Source organism: Gorilla gorilla, chromosome X (assembly GCF_029281585.2).
Source record: "Gorilla gorilla gorilla isolate KB3781 chromosome X, NHGRI_mGorGor1-v2.1_pri, whole genome shotgun sequence".
NCBI classification, from domain to species: Eukaryota; Metazoa; Chordata; class Mammalia; order Primates; family Hominidae; genus Gorilla; species Gorilla gorilla.
In genome coordinates, this window is record NC_073247.2 from 46,877,998 (window position 1) to 46,897,524 (window position 19,527).

General features: G+C 35.1%; 1 protein-coding gene across 1 annotated transcript in view; it reads left to right on the forward strand.

Annotated features, from left to right (window-relative positions):
* The window catches only part of CFAP47 (cilia and flagella associated protein 47), a 469,679-nt gene that overhangs the window by 407,899 nt on the left and 42,253 nt on the right, over window positions 1–19,527 (forward strand). Inside the window, exon 58 of the mRNA XM_019019001.4 lies at window positions 17,664–17,823. Coding sequence (XP_018874546.3) covers window positions 17,664–17,823 — 160 coding nt within the window. The remainder of the gene's footprint in view (window positions 1–17,663; window positions 17,824–19,527) is intronic.

Here is a 19,527-nt window from a genome sequence, read left to right on the forward strand (position 1 = left end):
ATTAGAATAATGTAAAATGCTTAAAATAAAAGCAAACATGACAAGCAGCAATAGCACAGATAAATTAAGAGCAAGTTCTGACATGATAATCTAATTTTATTTTGCTAAATTCTTATATTTTTGAAAATGTGTGATAATTCTTTATTTTCAACAAAGCATTGGATAAATCTATCATAATATCTTTTTGTACAAGTATGTGTATTTTAGTACATTGAACACTTATATCCCAAACTTCTGTTAAATGATCTTTACAGATTTTCAATAATTATAGTCACTCGCTTCCTTATGCTTTCAATTTTATTATCTATCTTCCAGCTTCTATTAATATTCACTAGGCAAAACTAGAACCATGATAAATTAGTCAGTGATTGCTGCATTAATACTGAGTAGCAAACAACCCTATAATCTGTGTCTTACAACCAGAAACATTTATTTATTTTTTTGCTCATGGATCTGCTTATCAGCTGGGCATTTTAGATTTTTGCATCAGATTAAGGACTGCTGTATATATTTACACATTCTGAGACATAGCTAGAACATGTTTTTCTCATTGTAGATAGAAGATGCACAAGAGAGCAAGTGGAAATCCGATATACCTCTTAAGTTCTCAACTTGTATATTATCACCTAAATCCACATTCCATTGGCCAAATTAAGTCACATGGTTATACTCATTATCAGTGAAGATGGGAAATATACTCTGCCTACCTTAACATGGGATGCATCAATGTCAAATCAAAATCAAAGCAAGGGCCATGATTACATAATAATAAAGAGGAGTGAAATATCTGGAACAGTAACCCAGTCTACTACATAAGGCACAAGCCAGCTCTCTGCCCTTTCTACACTTGCACACAAATAGCTGAACGTGGCTGGAGGACAAAGAAAGCAAAAAAGAAAGCTCTGACTTTACTTCCGTTACTAAGACTAAATTGTCTGTGGCGCCATCTAAAGCCAGCCCCTCTACTCGAACCCTAGATTCTGCCTTTTCTAATTTTTCAATGATCATACCCCTCAATTATCCCTCATGTCACCTATATCTACCTATATCAATGTTTCCCTCTTTTAGGTTATTCCTACAGTATATACCAGCAAGTTACAATATCAATATATATAAATAAACACTTTGATCCCATCGTCCAGTTACTTCTCTTACGAATCAAAATTCCTAGAAAGAGTTGTCTGTATTAACTGTCTGTACTTCTTTACCACCAATTTTCTAACTTACTTCATTGAAGACTTAATCCTGTCAACTTTACTGAAATTGCTTTTGTTAAAAAAATCAGGGCTTCCATGCTGCAAAATTTAAAGGTTAATCTCTTTATCTTACGTTCTCTCTCAATAGTATTTAATATAATTGACTTTTCTCTCCTTGAAATGTTATATTTGCTTGACTATTTTTTTTCCAATCTGTCATTGTTCACTCTTCCTAAGTCTTCTTTTCTGCTCTTATATGCTATCATAACTCTAAATTTTGGCTTGATTGTGGACTCACTCCTGCCTCTTCTTTAGTTATATTATCTTCCTGGTCATTTATTGCAGGCTTGTGGATACCATCTATACATTGTGACTTCCTAATTTATATTTCCAACTGCAAATTCTCTCCCGAGTTATAATAGCACATTTTCTTCTTCACATGGATATCCAGTACACTTCTCAAACTAAATATTATTCTTGGTATATTTGCCCCCTCATTCTCTTCCTAATTTACTCCCCAAAGATTTCTCCATATCAGTTAATGGCACCATTATTTATCTAGTTTTATCTTGCCAAAAACTTAGGAGTCATACTTAATTTATTTTTGTCTCACTGCAAATTTCCAACACATCAGTAAATACTGATAGTAAAGCCATCAAGATGTACCACATTTCTGACCACTTCTTACTACCTCCACCACTTACACCCTCATCTACGCCAACCTAAGCTGCTGCAACAGCTTCCTTTATTTCAGTCTTGCACCAAGCAGTCTATTCAAACAGAACCCGGAGTAATATTTTGTAACAAAAAATAAATTGGGTCGTATCAACATGTTGTTTAAAACCTCCTTGTAATGTGATTTTGTAGGCTTAGCATTTTTGTTTTAATTCTCAGACTCTTATAAGCTAAAATATGTTCTAAGCCATGCATTAGGGGCTATCTGGTACACTTTAAATATGAGAAGTTCTGTTTTATGATAAACAAATATTAAGTTGCTCATTATATTTACTTTTGATTGGAAAAATATATCAAATTCCAATTCCATGTGGATATTATATTCAACCAGTAAGGTTAATTAAAATATTTGATTACTTCAAACCTTTATTTAATTTAAAGTAAAATTTCTGGAAATAACAAAATATATTGGATAAGAAGAGTTTAAAATGAAAATCAATCCATCAAATGTAGTTGGAGCCCTATCTGATCTGTCAAAAATTTAATTACAACTGAACTAAAATTATCTTTTTTTCTTTTAGCTGACATTCCTATGTTTATTTAAGTCTAAATGTAATATTAAATGGATATAAGTTGTCACATCTCCATGAGTAGGAAATAAGTACACAAATGAAACTCTCTACTGTCATCAGCTTTGTGGGCAAGTCAAAATTAATTCTTACAGAAAGGATTAGATATATGTTTTTTCAGTTATCTCAAAAAAGGAAAATGATGAATGCATTCTATGAAAACATTCATTTTAGAATTTTCCTATTTTAAGTGGGCACAACCACACATTACTTTTTGTCACTGTTATTCTTCCTGACCTCTGGTAGCTATAATGGGTATCCTTTCTGAAGCACTGGGCATATACTGGAATCCCTGCCCCTATCAAGGAGAGGAAGAAGCCATCATTGACTATTGTTCATTTTATTATTGCATATAAATGGTGCTGTGATATTTGTCACAACTTCTATCAGAAAGAAAGCTAGTAGGGGTAAAATGGCAAATGATGAGACAATTATTTTGCAACCGAGTACTCAATTCCTGGGTACATTAGCAAACTCTCCACATATCACATTAGTGTGTTATTAGTGAGGGCTAAATTTTGGGAATGCTAAGCCCATATGCAGCAAAGTATATACATAGGTTTAGGTAATTAGAGTGTGTTGAATAATTAGTGGATTATTTTCAGGCCATCAGCAATCTTTATATGTAATGTTTATTTTCAAAGCTATCAATTCTGTCCCATCTCCAATGTCGCATCTCCAAAAGGTAGTTGGGGGTGTGAGATTTTCCTACCACTATCTATCTTTCTTCCATGTGGAAGCATCTTATTATACATTTATCTCTCTTTATATCTGTCACCATGTGAATACTAGTTCTTTTGGGTCATCCTTCATCTTTGCATTCATATCTATCCCAAAGTACAGTATACATCCACATTTTTTTTTACCATAATTCTCACTCCTTTCCTAATTCTAAAACTTTACCATACCATTAATTCAAACTCATATTCTATCATCAGAAAAATACCCTCTATTCTCTACATCAACTTATCTGAACTTTCTCTATACTTTCTTGGAACCTGACTCCTCCCTGAGAAGATACTTCTTTCCCTACAGCCTTTCTAAGTTGTGGCTTTTTCCCACACACTCACAATCCTGGGCATGGAGGTAGGGAAGCTGTCCTCCTTCTTCTACGTTTCTGCTTCTAGACCATTCTCCCTCTCTCCTAAAAATCTCTAGTTTTGATTTTTCAGCCATCAAAGAAAATGTCTCTAGCTCCAACACTATATTTCTTAAAATCCTTGTTGACGTCAATATCCACATAGTTGATCTCTTCTATAACTCTTGTACTTTCCCTCAATTACTTGCTCTTTACCCAACTTAGCCATGCATATGTTCAGATTCTGTACTCTCATTCCCAATAACTTCAATCCCTCCATAATCTCCATTTCAAGTGTCTCATTCTCTTACTCCCACCTCCTCTTTCTCCAGTTCATTACCTCTAGTACTGCAATTCTGGAACATGCTCACAACTTGCCCTTCCTCATGCCTTCACCTCACCAAATCAATTTCATGGTCCATAGGTACAATAAATCTCTTGCATATAGTCTCATCTTCCTTGCTTCCTCAGTATCCCTTTCCCCTACCTTATCTAATACTTGTAATTGTGAATGGCGACCTCATTTATGCCTGTCTCTGTTCAGATAAATGTAGCTGAATAAAAATATACAAATGTGCTGAAAGGGATCACATTAAATCCATGACCACTAAATACAAATTGTTCCCTAAGGAATTCTTGCAATCATACTACATTTCCTGAGCCCTCTCACTCTTGACAGTTTCATCCACCTAACTCCTTCCTCATACCTCCAAAATCTCCTACATTCTCAATTTTGACTAATGACCTAGAGTACTAATTCATTGAGAAAAATACAGGCTACAGGCAATCAAATGAGAACCTCCAAAAGCTTCCACAATCTCAATGAAACAGACGACTACTTGCCACCATATGGTCTGCCTTCCCTCCTGTTACAGTGGATGAATTCCTGTTACCCTTTTCTTTAGGTCTGTATATAATTGTCCACTGATTCCATCTGTGATGACTCCAGATATCCTTTTTTTATCAGTAGCTTCATAAATGTTTTTGTCTTCTAAATTATTCTAATTTGTATATAAAGTTATACAATTTTACTTGTATTAAAAATTAATGCTTATCCTCACATCATCTCCTACAAGGTATCACCCAATTTTATGTCTCTCCTTTATATTAAAGCTCCTAAAAATTGATGACACCTGAAGAGTTGAGTACTCCGATTCCAAACCTCCCACTTTTTTTTTCTTGAGCCAGTTCAATCAGGCTATTTCTTAACACTGTATCAAAGCAACACTTATCAAGGTTTATATGATCTCTGTGTTGCCAAATTTAACTATGAACTCATACTCCTAATCTTACCTCACCTCAACCCCTCCAGCCTGAAATAGTTTTTCACTTGCCTTCTAGGATATCACACTATCCTAGCTGTTTTCCTACCTCACATCCTGCAAAGTGTTGCTTTCTTTTGCTTGTGCCTTTTGATCTCAAATACTCTAAATGTTGGAGTATTACAAAACATGGTGTTTGTTTCTTTTATGGCAATCTATGATGAATTTTATGGATCTCTATCTGTGCTCATACCATAGGTGATCTCATCCAGACTCATGGTTTTAGATGCCATGTGTATTTTTAATTTAGATGCCAAGTTTTTAATTTTTTTCCAACCCACAAACATTTTAAAATTTGGGCTTAAAAATTCAATGGCCTACACATTATCTATATTTAAATATCTAATATAAATCTGTAAATTTTACATGTCCCAAAACAAAATAACTCTCTCTCTCCAAAATACTTTGTCCTTCAGTTTTACTTGTCTCATTAATTGCAGCTCTGCCATGATAGATACTAAGACGAGATATGGTGTCATCCTTGCTCTCACCTTTCTCTCACATCCCCCAATCAACCTGTCAACAAGCCCTACCAACCTTTTTAAAAAATGCATCCTGAATATTCCTCTTCTTAACATGACATCTACCTCTACCAAACTACTTTAAATTGTCATCTTATCTGTCACCTAGTTTGATAAGCTAACAAATACCCCCCACCTCAAAAATATATCGACTTTCTAATCCCAAGAACTATGAATATTACCTTATATGGCAAAAATCACCTTATAAATAATGTTATAATTTACCAGTGAAGCTATCTGGGCCTGAAGGTTTCTTCTAGGAAGCTTTTAAACTCATAAATAGATTAATGCCCTCTTTTGGAGGGTGTAGTGAGTTTCCACTCTGTTGGTTCCCATGAAAGCTGGTTGTTAAAATAACATTCTTGATGTGACAAAATTATAAAAATGGAAAATAGATTAGTGGTTGTAGTAATTCAGGAATGGAATGGGGTAGGAGTTGGTGGTGGCTATAAAAAGCCAACCTGAGAGATTCCTGTGGTGGTGGAACTTTCCTGTATCTTGACTATATTAATATAAGTATTCTGATTTTTCTTCACTATAATATTACAAGATGTCATCATTGGAGATAATTGGGTAAAGAGTGCATGGAATCTTTCATTTCTTACAACTGTATGTGAATCTATAATTATCTCAACTATTTTTGTATTAGAAAAAGATATCATAATGAGAAAACTGTAAAGGATAAAGACATACACTATACTTGGCATTTGTAATATCTTATCATAAACTTGTTTAATATAGTTGCTGCCTTGGCATCCATTTTTGTGCCTGACATAAGTTATTTGAAACCCAGTCATACAGGTGGCCTAGTTAAGACTTCCCCTCCCCTTATGTTTGTTTGCTATTATAACCCGCTTGTTTCTCATCTCCACTGACCCAAAACCTAAACCCAACACATTCTCTCTCTCTCTCTGTCTGTCTCTCTGTCTCTCTCTCTCTGTCACAGACACACACACACACACACACACACACACACACACACACTCTCCACCAGCTGGTTGAGCTCCAAGGAACTTCCCATTGGTCCTCTGCCTTCAAGCCTAACTTCTCTGGGACCTGTGAATAATAAATTTCTTCTGTTTCTTGCATTTGGTTTCACCTCCTCATTGTGTCTCACCTGACACATACACCTGAATCTAACTCGTCACCCGTCAGGGCTCTCCTAGACTGACTATTTTGGCTAATGTCCACTAGCAATAGACAGATCTCAAGACCAAATTTGAAAGAGCCATAACAATAAAAATTATAACATATCTAATTTTTAAAAGATAAAATATTCATCATTTGTATTTATATGATATTTATATGATTGCTAATAACCAGAGCTCAACTGTCAGAGTTCTAGCATCAGCATTTAGAAAAGAAACATTTATGTTTTCTTTCCGTAGGAGATATAATTGCTGTGACTCGTGTCATGTTGATTTTAGTTGACATGTATAATTTAGTTTGACAATAAATAAGAAAAATACTATTTGAAAAATAATGTGTTTTTGAAATAAAAGGCAACTATTTATAAATTGGAAAAGGTCTTCAAGGACCCAGTGTTTAGTGACATATGATGATGTTTACTGCTGCTTTACATAAAGCATGCCCAGATCTCCAGATAATTGTCATGGAAGTTTATCAAATTACATTGGCAGCTTAGCATGGTTTCACATTTTAAAATAAACCTTCTTCCCTATTATGTCAAATATTCAATTTTCCACCCAACTTAGCTCAGGTTTCAATTATATAGATTTGTAATTATGATTTATAGCCTAAAGCATGTGAGTTTCCGAGCTAGTCAGTGAAGCTGCTGATTTTATTGAAAAACACAAGGCCGTAACTCTCATTATGCAAAGATGCCTGGGAGCTTGCCCTTCAAAAAAATCTCCATAACCTGAAATGTAGACCTATTTATACCACCAGAATATTTCTATGAAGAGAGCAGAAACTGCATCTATTAAAATCACTTGTAAGTGTCTGGTTTTATTAAATGGAACACAAAGCACAGTGTCATTTTTCTGTCATTTTATGCAGTTTTCTTCAATTCAGAAATACAGGTAAATATCATAACAAAAAGAGGACTAATACCTGCTTAGGAGTTACGAATACCAGGCCTTTACAAGAGGTAGATTAGTAGGTGGATATATATAGATGGTAGAGAGAAAGGGAGGTAGAGAAATAGGTAAAATGTGTGTGAGTGATGAACTTGTGGTGGGACATCATTTTCCTTTATTAAAATTTGCTATAGTCAAATTTCCTACAGTGAATTGAAACCTGAAGACTACTAGTGACATGTAACACTTCTGCCCCTTTTCTCACTGATATTCGTCCTATTTTATTAAGAATATGGAGGCAAAACAGAAGCAAATTATCTGTTTCTGTCATTACATATTAATAGATTAGCTTAATTTTATTTGCATCCATGTGCCTTGCCTTCCCTCACATTACATCAGAAAAGGACTCTGTGCTCATATTGGCCAGTCCTCCACCAGTTTACTGAATCCCATACCTACTCAATCATGTGAAGCTATCCAATTTTCTCCTCTGTTTTCCATAATCCTTTTTTTTTTTTTTTTTCTGAGACGGAGTCTCACCCTGTCGCCCAGGCTGGAGTGCGGTGTGGCGCGATCTCGGCTCACTGCAAGCTCCGCCTCCTGGGTTCACGCCATTCTCCTGCCGCAGCCTCCCGAGTAGCTGGGACTACAGGCGCCCGCCACTGCACCCGGCTAATTTTTTGTATTTTTAGTAGAGATGGGGTTTCACCGTGGTCTCGATCTCCTGACCTCGTGATCCGCCCACATCGGCCTCCCAAAGTGCTGGGACTACAGGCGTGAGCCACCGTGCCCAGCCTTCCATAATACATTTTTAATGGATTATTCTTATCAGCATACCCATGTTACAATAGCTCTCAGTTTAAAAGTCACACGGCTCTTTATCCCCTGACTCTACCAGCTGTCATCCCATTTCTCTGATCCTCCTTGATAGCAAAACTATTTGAAAGCCTGACTGTATTTACTGCCCTCACTTCTTTATATCATTATCTCACCCAAGTTAATCCAGTTTTATACACCATCATTCTCTTTTACTCTCTGATACAGCTCTTTTAATTAACTAATAACCTAACATTGCCAGATCTAATTATCCATCATATGCAGTTCTCATCTTGCTCCATCCATGAGCACTGCTTGAAGCACTTGATCTCTCTGTTTTGGAAACAGTTGATCCCCAGGAATCAATTCTCCCTTTATTCTTCTTCTGTTTCTTTAGTGAGCCCTGCTCATTCTCCTTTGCTGTTCCTGCCCCCCTAACTTCCTAGAGGCTATCTTCTCTTTTCATTTCTATCCACATTCATTTCTAATGGGATCTCATTTATTCACACATAAAATGTCAACTTCTAAATTGATAGCCCCAGCCTCAACCTCTCCTCTAAATCCAGACTCATATGTCCACCAGCTATCTCAATATTCCCCCTACAGATATCTATGAGGCTTCTCAAATTTCTTTAGGTGCTCTGCTCAAGTGACACCTTATCACAGAGACCTTCCTGGAACACCCTGTATTAATATCGATTTCACTCTCTAACCTTTAACTGTTTTACGTAACACCATAGGTGCTATACATTTTATTTATTTGTTAATGTCTACTCTCACTTGCCAACACATTCTGGAATCTCTGACTCAAGAAAACAGGAGATGTGTTTTCTTTAATATTTTATCCTCAGTGCTTATTATAATGCACAACACATAAATATTTTCTAAATGATTAAACAGAAGAATAAAATAATGTAGAATAAAAAGCATATTGCACAAAATGGAATTATCTAGACAGGTCTGAGGTTGTACCTTTTCCATAACAAAACCCTGGTGTGTATATTATATTAGCTTCCTTTTTTATATGAAGAAAATCTCACTTATAAATATAAATAACTTTCCTAGTTTCCCAGAAATAGTGAGTAATTGAGCACAGAATTAAACTCCTCTTAGTATAGTGCAGAGGAAGAGGAAGACATGATGATTGATCAATAAGGTATTAGTTATAGTAGTAGTAGTAGGAGACATTATTTTATCTTAAAATTATCTGTGGGTAATTTAATTAAAATTAAAACCAGCCACTTTCCTAGAAAAATATACAGTTTCTTAACGATGTTTTAAATCTTAGTTGTTTTTTCAACATATAAAGAAAAATGTTGTCATAGAGTAATAGGGATGGAAGAAGCATTAAGAGATTCTAAACACACGTGTAAAGCCAGAAACCCTTCCCTGTTATACATGTCAGTGGTTATGCAACGTGTGCTTGACAGTCCTCAATGTCAGGAAACTTTCTCCTTCATTGTGCCTCCTATCAACAGTCTCTGATAATGGATTATTCACTCATTTTGAGCCAGTAATGAAGTGTTCACAGTAAAAGCAATTTTTGCTTTAAGTATAATTTTGTTATTTGTGCTAATATATTCTTAAAAAGAAAATATAAAACTTTAACTTACAGGTACTTAGCCCATGTTGTAAAGTTTATCTTAGCAATCATATTTGCACTGAATAACCCCAAAACCTACTTAAAGAGCATTATGTCATGTCTCAAACTGAACATTTTTCTAAGAAGCATGGATTTGTGTTTATTCCCCAGTTGCATGCATGAGTAATGTGACCTTCTGCTTATGCTTCCTTTTTCTATACTATTTCCTTTGACAGTGTCTTCTTCGGATAACCTTCTATTAAATCTCAAACATTAGCTAACTCTACGAAAGGTTAACAAGGTAAAACAGCAACAGTCTCTAATTCTTTAGGAGAAAAATGTAATCCCTTAAATGCCCTTCTCACTATTCAGTAGATACTCCCATTCAGTCAAGGGAGTATAGGTAGGAAAGGGAGAATGATTCATCCCTAGCTTTTCCATCATCAGAGCAACCAAATGGCAGTCAGATGATGTTTTTCTATCTGCTCTATGTTTTGACTGCAAGGAGTTAGAATCTCTGTAAGTAAATTTAATGACAGCCATGCCACAGACTCAGGGGTAATATATAAAAAGAAAAGATAGTCTCATGAATTAGTTTGCTAGGGCTGCCATAACAAAATGCTGCAGACTGAGTGACTTAAATGAAATTTACTTTCTCACAGTTCTAGAGGCTACAAGTCCAATGTCAAAGTGTCAGCAGGTTTGATTTCTTCTGAGGCCTCTTTCCTGGGCAAGCTGTGTCTTCACGCGGTCTTATCTCAGTGCATTTGCCCCCAGTGTCTCTCTGTGTTCAAATTATATCTTCTTATAAGGTCACCAGTAATATTGGATTAGAGCCCACACTAACAACCTAATTTTCACTTAATCAACTCTTTAAAGGCCTAACCTCCAAATACAATCACATTAAGAGGTACTGGGGATATGAATTTTTATGTTGGGGGCACAATTCAGCCCCTAACATCTAGGAAGAACAAATTACAGGATGCGACTCTCCTTCAAACCACCAATAGAGTAATTATGTTCTATTTTTATTAAAAAAAATTAACTACTGGAAACACAAAGTATTCAAATGGAAAAATACATCAATTTTATGTTTGAAAATGGTTAATGAAAAGTCACATTCTTGATCACTTTATGTTTCAAAAATAAAAACAAGTATTCTTAATTAAAAATAAAAAACTTGAATTTGTATTTAAAGCAAAAATAATAGTACTACTTATGGTGCTAGTATATTTCTTTTCTTTTCTTTCTTTTTTTTTTTTTTTTTTTTTGAGGCAAAGTCTCGTCCTGTCACCAGGCTGGAGTGCAGTGGTGTGATCTCCGCTCACTGCAACCTCTGCCTCCCAGGTTCAAGCGATTCTCCTGCCTCAGCTTCCCGAGGAGCTGGGACTACAGGCGTGCACCACCACACCCAGATAATTTTTTGTATTTTTAGTAGAGACAGAGTTTCCCCACGTTGGCCAGGATGGTCTCGATATCCTGACCTTGTGATCTGCCCGCCTCGGCCTCCCAAAGAGCTGGGATTACAGGCGTGAGCCACCGCGCTTGGCCGGTGCTAGAATATTTCTTAGTGTCTCTTGGATTATCTGACATGGGCCATTTCTAATGCCACAGTAATTATTAGAAATTGTGCACAGTTTATTTAAAAATGGGAGCAGAAATGTAATACAACTAAAGTGATGAAAAATGAATTGCCCAAGTTGAAATAATTTTATTACTAAAATTAGGGTTATGTTCACTTTACTATCTTGAGAAAATTTTCTTGAAAGACAGAAGACCTCATAGCTATTAAAACACTGTACAATTTCCATATTTCAAATAGGAGATCAAAGAGTAAAAATTTCTAACACCTTTAATCAAAAGAACAATCAAAATAGCAGTTTTAATATACACCAAATAAAATTTGAATGCTAACTGTAATTGGGCTATAGTAGATTTTAAAAGCAAAGCACAAATAATGATAATAATAATGTCATTATTTTTAGTATTCCTGAGATACTAAACATGATTTATTATCAGGGTTTCTAAAATTCAAAAAATAATGTATAACTCTTTTAAAATATATATACATGTGTAAAATAAGTTATGTAAATTAAATATGCATATTTTCCCGAGATGCTTATTAGAGTTGAACTTTAAGAATGATGACTGTAACAGAAAATAATAAATCTATCTGTGGTCAAATTATGTAGTTACTGTATGGAAATGGATAAAAAAAGAAAGAAAAAAGCTCAAACATTTTGAGTTTATAATATGTTTTATTAGATTACTTAATCTAATAAATATAATCATTATACTAGCTAGATTTCCCAGTCAGAAGATACAAACAACTGATGTAATTACTTCCAGCTTCCTGGTAAACACATATGAAGATGTGTTTAACTACTAGTAACACTGAAAACTAAGACTAGCTGAAAACCTATTCCAAGAACCTAGAAACACTTTATATAATGAGGTTGGCACTCAAATAAGAAAAATAAATGGTATGTTTCTGTTCTTGGGTAGGTATGGATGAACAAAAATTTCGAATATCCCTAAACTGATGTATAAATGTAGGGTGATGGCATTAAAAATACCGTTTGTTCCCCCACCCCAGTCTGCTCCCTGGAGCTAACAGATCATTGCAAGTTTTAAATATTATTTTTAAAAATGAGCTGGAAAAGAAAGCAGTTAGTCTTACTAGAAAATAGAGCATCTGTAATTGACACAATGTAATACTTACACATGAAGTGACAGAAAGACCAAAGCAAACTTCTAGGAAATCCTGAAATAAACCGAAATATATATGGAAATGCTATGAAGCTAGCATTTCAAATTCACACTCTTTTAAATAAGTGTGTTTTTTTGATAATTAGTTCCATATTAAAACATCAATAACATTAGATAAATTCTTCACTTCATACATGTGTAAATTACAGATGGATCAAATATTTAACTATAAAAATGAAAACATACAAGTATTAGAAGAAAACATGGGTAGATTTTTTTGTTGTTGATACATAATTCGTGGTGTTTCTTTTTTTAAATTTAAGTTCTGGGATACATGTGCTGAACGTGCAGGTTTGTTACATAGGTATACATGTGCCGTGATGTGGTGGTTTGCTGCACCTATCAACTGTCATCTAGGTTTTAAGCCCCACATGCATTAGATATTTGTCCTAATGATCTCCCTCTCCTTTTCCCCCACCCCCTGACAGGCCCTGGTGTGTGATGCTCTCCTCCCTGTGTCCATATGTTCTCATTGTTCAACTCCCACTTATGAGGGAGAAGATGCAGTGTTTGGCTTTCTGTTCCTGTGTTAGTTTGCTTAGAATAATGGTTTCCAGCTTCATCCACGTCCCTGCAAAAGACATGAACTCGTTCTTTTTTATGGCTGCATAGTATTCCATGGTCAGTATTCTATCCAACAAAGGTCTAATATCCAGAATCTACAAGGAACTTAAATAAGTTTACAAGAAAAAAACAACTCCATCAAAAAGTGGGTGAAAGATATGAATAGACACTTCTCAAAAGAAGACATTTATGCAACCAACAAACATGTGAAAAAAAGTTCATCATCACTGGTCATTAGAGAAATGCAAATCAATACCACAATGAGATACCATCTTATGCCAGTTAGAATGGCGATCATTAAAAAGTCAGGAAACAACAGATGCTGGCGAGGATGTGGAGAAATAGGAACACTTTTACACTGTTGGTGGGAGTGTAAATTAGTTCAACCATGTGGAAGAATGTGGTGATTCCTCAAGGATCTAGAACCAGAAATACCATTTGACCTAGCAATCCCATTACTGGGTATATACCCAAATGATTATAAATCATTCTACTCTAAAGACACATGCACACATATGTTCATTGCAGCACTATTTACAATAGCAAAAACTTGGAACCAACCCAAATGCCCATCAATGATAGATTTTTTATTAGAAGGAAGAACAGCTTTCCTGTCTATAGTCAAAGTATTGTGAAGGGCAATGGGAAAACCATAGAAAATAAAACTAATTTGTGAGATGAAAAATGAACTTGATACATTCTCAAAGTTCTTTTCAATGTTAATTTTCAGTGATTTCTTGGAAGTTAACAGCATTACAGAGTGGTTCTTAGCCATCCAAAGGTATAATAATAGCTAAAGAAACCTGTGGTGAATTCAATAATGAACTTCAGTTCTACTTGTAGGCTTGGTAAAAAAGTTACAACCACAAATGGGGTACTAGATTTTTAATGAAATGGGCATGTTTGTCATGACATCATCTTTCTATACTTTCAATTTAAACGTTAAAAGAAATCATGGTATAAGTAGTGAGCTACTCTTTTTTTATCTGTCTTGACTTCTTACACTATCTTCACTATCTAAAAGCCTAGGTTTATTTTTAGTGGTAATATATTTTTTTTTTAGTAATAATGTAATCTTTGTAAGGCTAAGTTATAATTTCTAAACTTTATCTCCTTGGGGATGCATGCATGGTTTATTTGAGTTAGCCTTTGCTGTTTTTATCTGAACATATTTTAAAATGAATTAATCTATAGTTTCCCTGAAATTAAACATAATGAAATCTCCATAAACTATACTCTTAATAACATTTGCACTTATGACCTGTGAAATATATAGTCATCTAGCTTACTCTTTCATTACCTTGAAGGGAGGTTTATAGATTTAAAGTCACAATAGAAAATCTATGTTATTGTACTAAGAATAATTGAGAACCACAATAAAAATATTAGTCAAAAGCAAAGGAGTAGGTTGGGTTCAAATATATTTTACAAGTTCTTGCAAATATCTCTGTGTATACAAAATGTAATGACCTTCATAATGTATAACTTTTTTTAGGAAGTGTGTTTATATTAATTAACTTTATCTATTTCATACAACAATGATTCATGAAAATATAGAATTCATAAAAACAAAGTTGAAGATAATTGAGTTTGTTTAGATCAGCAGTCCCCAATCTCTGTGGCACCAGGGATCGGTTTCATGAAAGGCAATTTTTCCAGAGATGCGGTACAGGGTAGGGGGAGATTTTTGGCATGAGACTGTTCTGCCTCAGATCATCAGGCATTAGTTAGATTCTCATAAGCAGCCTGCAACCTAGATCCCTCACATGTGCAGTTCACAACAGGTCTCGCTTATGAGAATCTAATGCAGCCACTGATCTAACAGGAGGCAGAGCTCAGGTGGTAATGCTCACCCACCTGCTGCTCACCTCCTGCTGTGCAACCCAGTTCCTAACAGGCCACAGACTCTTACTGGTCCACCGCCTGGGGGTTGGGGACCCCTGGTTTAGATATCTTAGTAAACAACATAATCTTTCAAGGGGACTTTGGGCAAGTTATTTAACTAAATTGTGTCAATGTTTTCATTTCTAAAATGAGAAACGTAAAAGCATTTAATTTATGCTGGTTTTCTGAGAATTAAATAAATTGTTGTATAAAAATACTTAGCACGGAGCCTGAATATAGTCAATACTCAACAAATATTAACTGTTAATTATATTAATTATTGATTATTATTAACAATGTTACTAGGCCTTAGAATGTTTTAATTTCCTCAAGGAATAACATTTAAAATTTGAAAATTTACAAGAATTTTGAGTTGGAAAGTTTTGCAAAGGGGCCATTTTTAATTTCCATTTGTGATGTTTTAAATAGTTTAATAAAATAATTTTATTTGAGAAAAAATGACTTTGATTATCATCAGTCTTACAACAGAATAAAAAATGAGTGTAGTCAATAATCCTCTATTATCTTGTAAAGCAGTGTTACTTTAAATGTAGACATTCATAGGCTTGGAAACCCTCACTGATACAAATGCCCTGAAGCTTAACATTCTTCAAACCTCTGGAAACTTGTCCAGGAGGTAATTTGTTTTTTTGTTTGTTTGTTTGTTCATTTCTGTGTGTGTGTTTTTTTCTTTTTTTTAAATAAGTTCTCATGACCACCTGCCTTTGGATCCTATAAGGTGCTACTTAATCATGCAGCTTCCTGGGCCTTAGCTCAGCCTAAATAAATCAGAATCTCTTGGAATGAGGCTCTGCAGGTTCCATGTCTATCAGGTCTCTCAGGTGACTCATGCATAGTAAATGTTGAAAAATTCTAATCCATTGGACCACAAGAAAATGTTGTCAGTGTTTCTGTCTTCTGGTTTTCACAACTAGGAGCAGATGCCCCTTTCACAGATAAGCTTTGGCTTTCCTCATGGATCAACTAAACAAATTAACAGCTTTTAGTGGCAGCAATTTGGGGGCTCTAAGCAGAGACTTGCACCTGTTATAGTCTAGAGAAACATATATGAGAAAATAAAGAATCAAAAATTGCTGTACTTTATCCTCTGCAAAATGTGTTAAGATATGAAAAGACTCATGGGTTTTGTGGCTCTTTTATCACTCTGGGAAACCTCAGCCATCACTTTCAACATTTCCTCAGTTCTAGTGGCATCTTCAGGAGAAACTTCTTACTTCAGGAAAATGTGTCTTTTAAAAAGACTTAGACGTAAGACCTAGGACCATAAAAATCCTAGAAGAAAACCTGGGCAATACCATTCAGGACACAGGCATGGGCAAAGACTTCATGCCTAAAACACCAAAAGCAATGGCAACAAAAGCCAAAATTGACAAATGGGATGTAATTAAACTAAAGAGCTTCTGTACAGCAAAAGAAACTATCATCAGAGTGAACAGGCAACCTGCAGAATGGGAGAAAATGTTTGCAATCTATCCATCTGACAAAGGGCTAATATCCAGAATCTACAAAGAACTCAAATTTATAAGAAAAAAACAAACCACTTCATCAAAAAATGGGCAAAGGATATGAACAGCCACTTCTCAAAAGAAGACATTTATGCAGCCAACAGACATACGTAAAAATGCTCATCATCACTGGTCATCAGAGAAATGCAAATCAAAACCACAATGAGATACCATCTCACACCAGTTAGAATGGCGATCATTAAAAAGTCAGGAAACAACAGATGCTGGAGAGGTTGTGGAAAAATAGGAACACTTTTACACTGTTGGGAGTATAAATTAGCTCAACCATTGTGGATGACAGTGTGAAGATTCCTCAAAGATCCAGAACTAGAAATACCATTTGACCCAGCAATCCCATTACTGGGTATATACCCAAAGGATTATAAATCCTTCTATGATAAAGACACATGCACACGTATGTTTATTGTGGCACTATTCACAAAGCAAAGTCTTGGAACCAACCCAAATGTCCATCAATGATAGACTAGATTAAGAAAATGTGACACATATACACCACGGAATACTATGCAGCTATAAAAAAGGATGAGTTCATGTCCTTTGCAGGGACATGGATGAAGCTGGAAGCCATCATTCTCAGCAAACTATCACAGGGTCAGAAAACCAAACACTGCATGTTCTCACTCATAAGTGGGAGTTGGACAATGAGAACACATGGACACAGGGCAGGGAACATCACACACCATGGCCTGTTGTGGGGTGGGGGGTTAGGGGAGGGATAACATTAGGAGAAATACCTAATGTAAGTGATGGGTTGATGGGTGCAGCAAACCACCATGGCATGTGTATACCTATGTAACAAAACTGCACGTTCTGCACATGTAACCCAGAACTTAAAGTATAATAATAATTAAAAAATAAGGTTGATGGCATCTAAGGTAAAATAGTGAAGCGAACTTATAATTTTGCATGATGCGTTTTTTGTTCAGAAGCAGTTTTTAAAAATTGATAATCAGTAATCAAATTAGGTGATTACTTTCTCCTGTTAAAATTATAGTCTGTTAATATTTACCATATTAAAAATTATTTTTGTGTGTTTTACAGGAATTGCACTGCCTCCTAAAGGAAATATAGATATCTCATTGTTATTTATACCTCAAATTATGAAATTACACAAAACAATGGTTATTATTGAGATGACAAAAGCAAATGGAAAATATTGGCCTATTGACAATTTTGATGAGTTGGATATAAAATTTAAAAGGTAACATTTAAATAAAGACATTGAAGGAAAATAATTTTATTTTGACAGCCACTGACATGCTAGGTTTCTTTTACATGTTATACATATATAATGTCAAGCTCATGATTTTATTTACTCTGAACTGTTGAAATTCATATGTTCAGAGGAGGAAAATATATTTGTCATATGGATATATATAACATATAGAAAATAATATATACATATATATATATCTAATGGTTGATTTGAAGCTCAGAGTGATGAACAACTTTAATCTTAAGTATCATCAGTGAATCAAAGTCAGCGACACGCAAAGGGACTCCTTTCTGACATGGAAAATAGTGACTGCTAACATAATAAATAATCAGTATACAGAGGACAACCTAAAACAGCTTGTCTGAGTGAAGTGAATTCATGATACTGGAATTCACACTGTGCCAGGTGGATATGATATCCATCATATGAAACTGCCATGGCTAGAGGTATTCTGCCATTGCCAGAATGCAAGTTACTTGTATCTTTCTTGCTTAGCTGGAAGTTAAGCAAAATTCAATAATGGTGCAAAATCTAAATGTGTTCTCTGTTCTTATAGTTTAATTAAATGATAATCTGGAAATCTTAGTTAAAAATAAATTTTTACTTTGTCCTACATGTGCATATTTCTTTCCTTCATTTTTTGCCAGTTCTTTACTGTGGGCCCATTACTATCCATTCTACCATGCATTTTCACCACCCTTATAGTCAAGATTGGCTACATAAATTGTAAGTCTCAGTGAAAAATGAGAATGAGCAAACTTAATATTTTGCTCAAAAACTATTAAGAATTTCAAAACAGTTACAGGAATGCATTAAAGAAGCTTGAAGGCCTTCTAAGGATGGGATCTTATTCTTTTGCATAAGCCCCGTGCTCAACCTGTCTTGCCTGCAATGTCTTGTCTTTCATTTTAATGAAAAAAATCCCAACTTCAAAAATGATCATAAATTTTTTTAATTAATTGATTAATATGAGATGGAGTCGCACTCTGTTGCCCAGGGTGGAGTGCAGTGGCATGATCTTGACTCACTGCGACGTTCGCCTCCCAGGTTCAAGCAATTCTCCTGCCTAGCCTCCTAAGTAGCCAAGATTACAGGTGTGTGCCACCACGCCTGGCTAATTTTTGTATTTTTAGTAGAGATGGGTTTTCACCATGTTTGCCAGGCTGGTCTTGAACTCCAGACCTCAAGTGATCCGCCTGCCTCAGCCTTCCAAAGTGCCAGGATTACAGGCATGAACCACCATACCAGGCCTATAAACATTTTCTAATATTGCTGTGCTCCTACTGTTGTATGATGCACCTAAAATATTTGGACAAATGCCCCCTTTCTTTTAAGTAGTATCCTCCAAAAGTAAATGCCTCACAAAATTCTGAAGTACTGTACTTCATGGCAGTTTTTGTTTTGTGCTTTGCCCATCCGATATAGAATAGATCCCAAGAGGGCTATAGTACCTCTCATTAAAGTAGGGAAAAAAGCTCTTCAATTTTAACTTATATTTCATGATGGTTTCATTACGTTTGCTTTGTGATGATTTTCCAGGGTTTGCTTTGAAATGTTTATAAAATCAGTATTTGCAGAAAATGTTCTTTCTTTCATCAGTTTCTCTCTACCAAAGTCTGAATTTACAAGCTTTACTAAAATACCATAAAGTTAATAAATAATAAGCTTTTTGTTAATATGGAGTTTCTC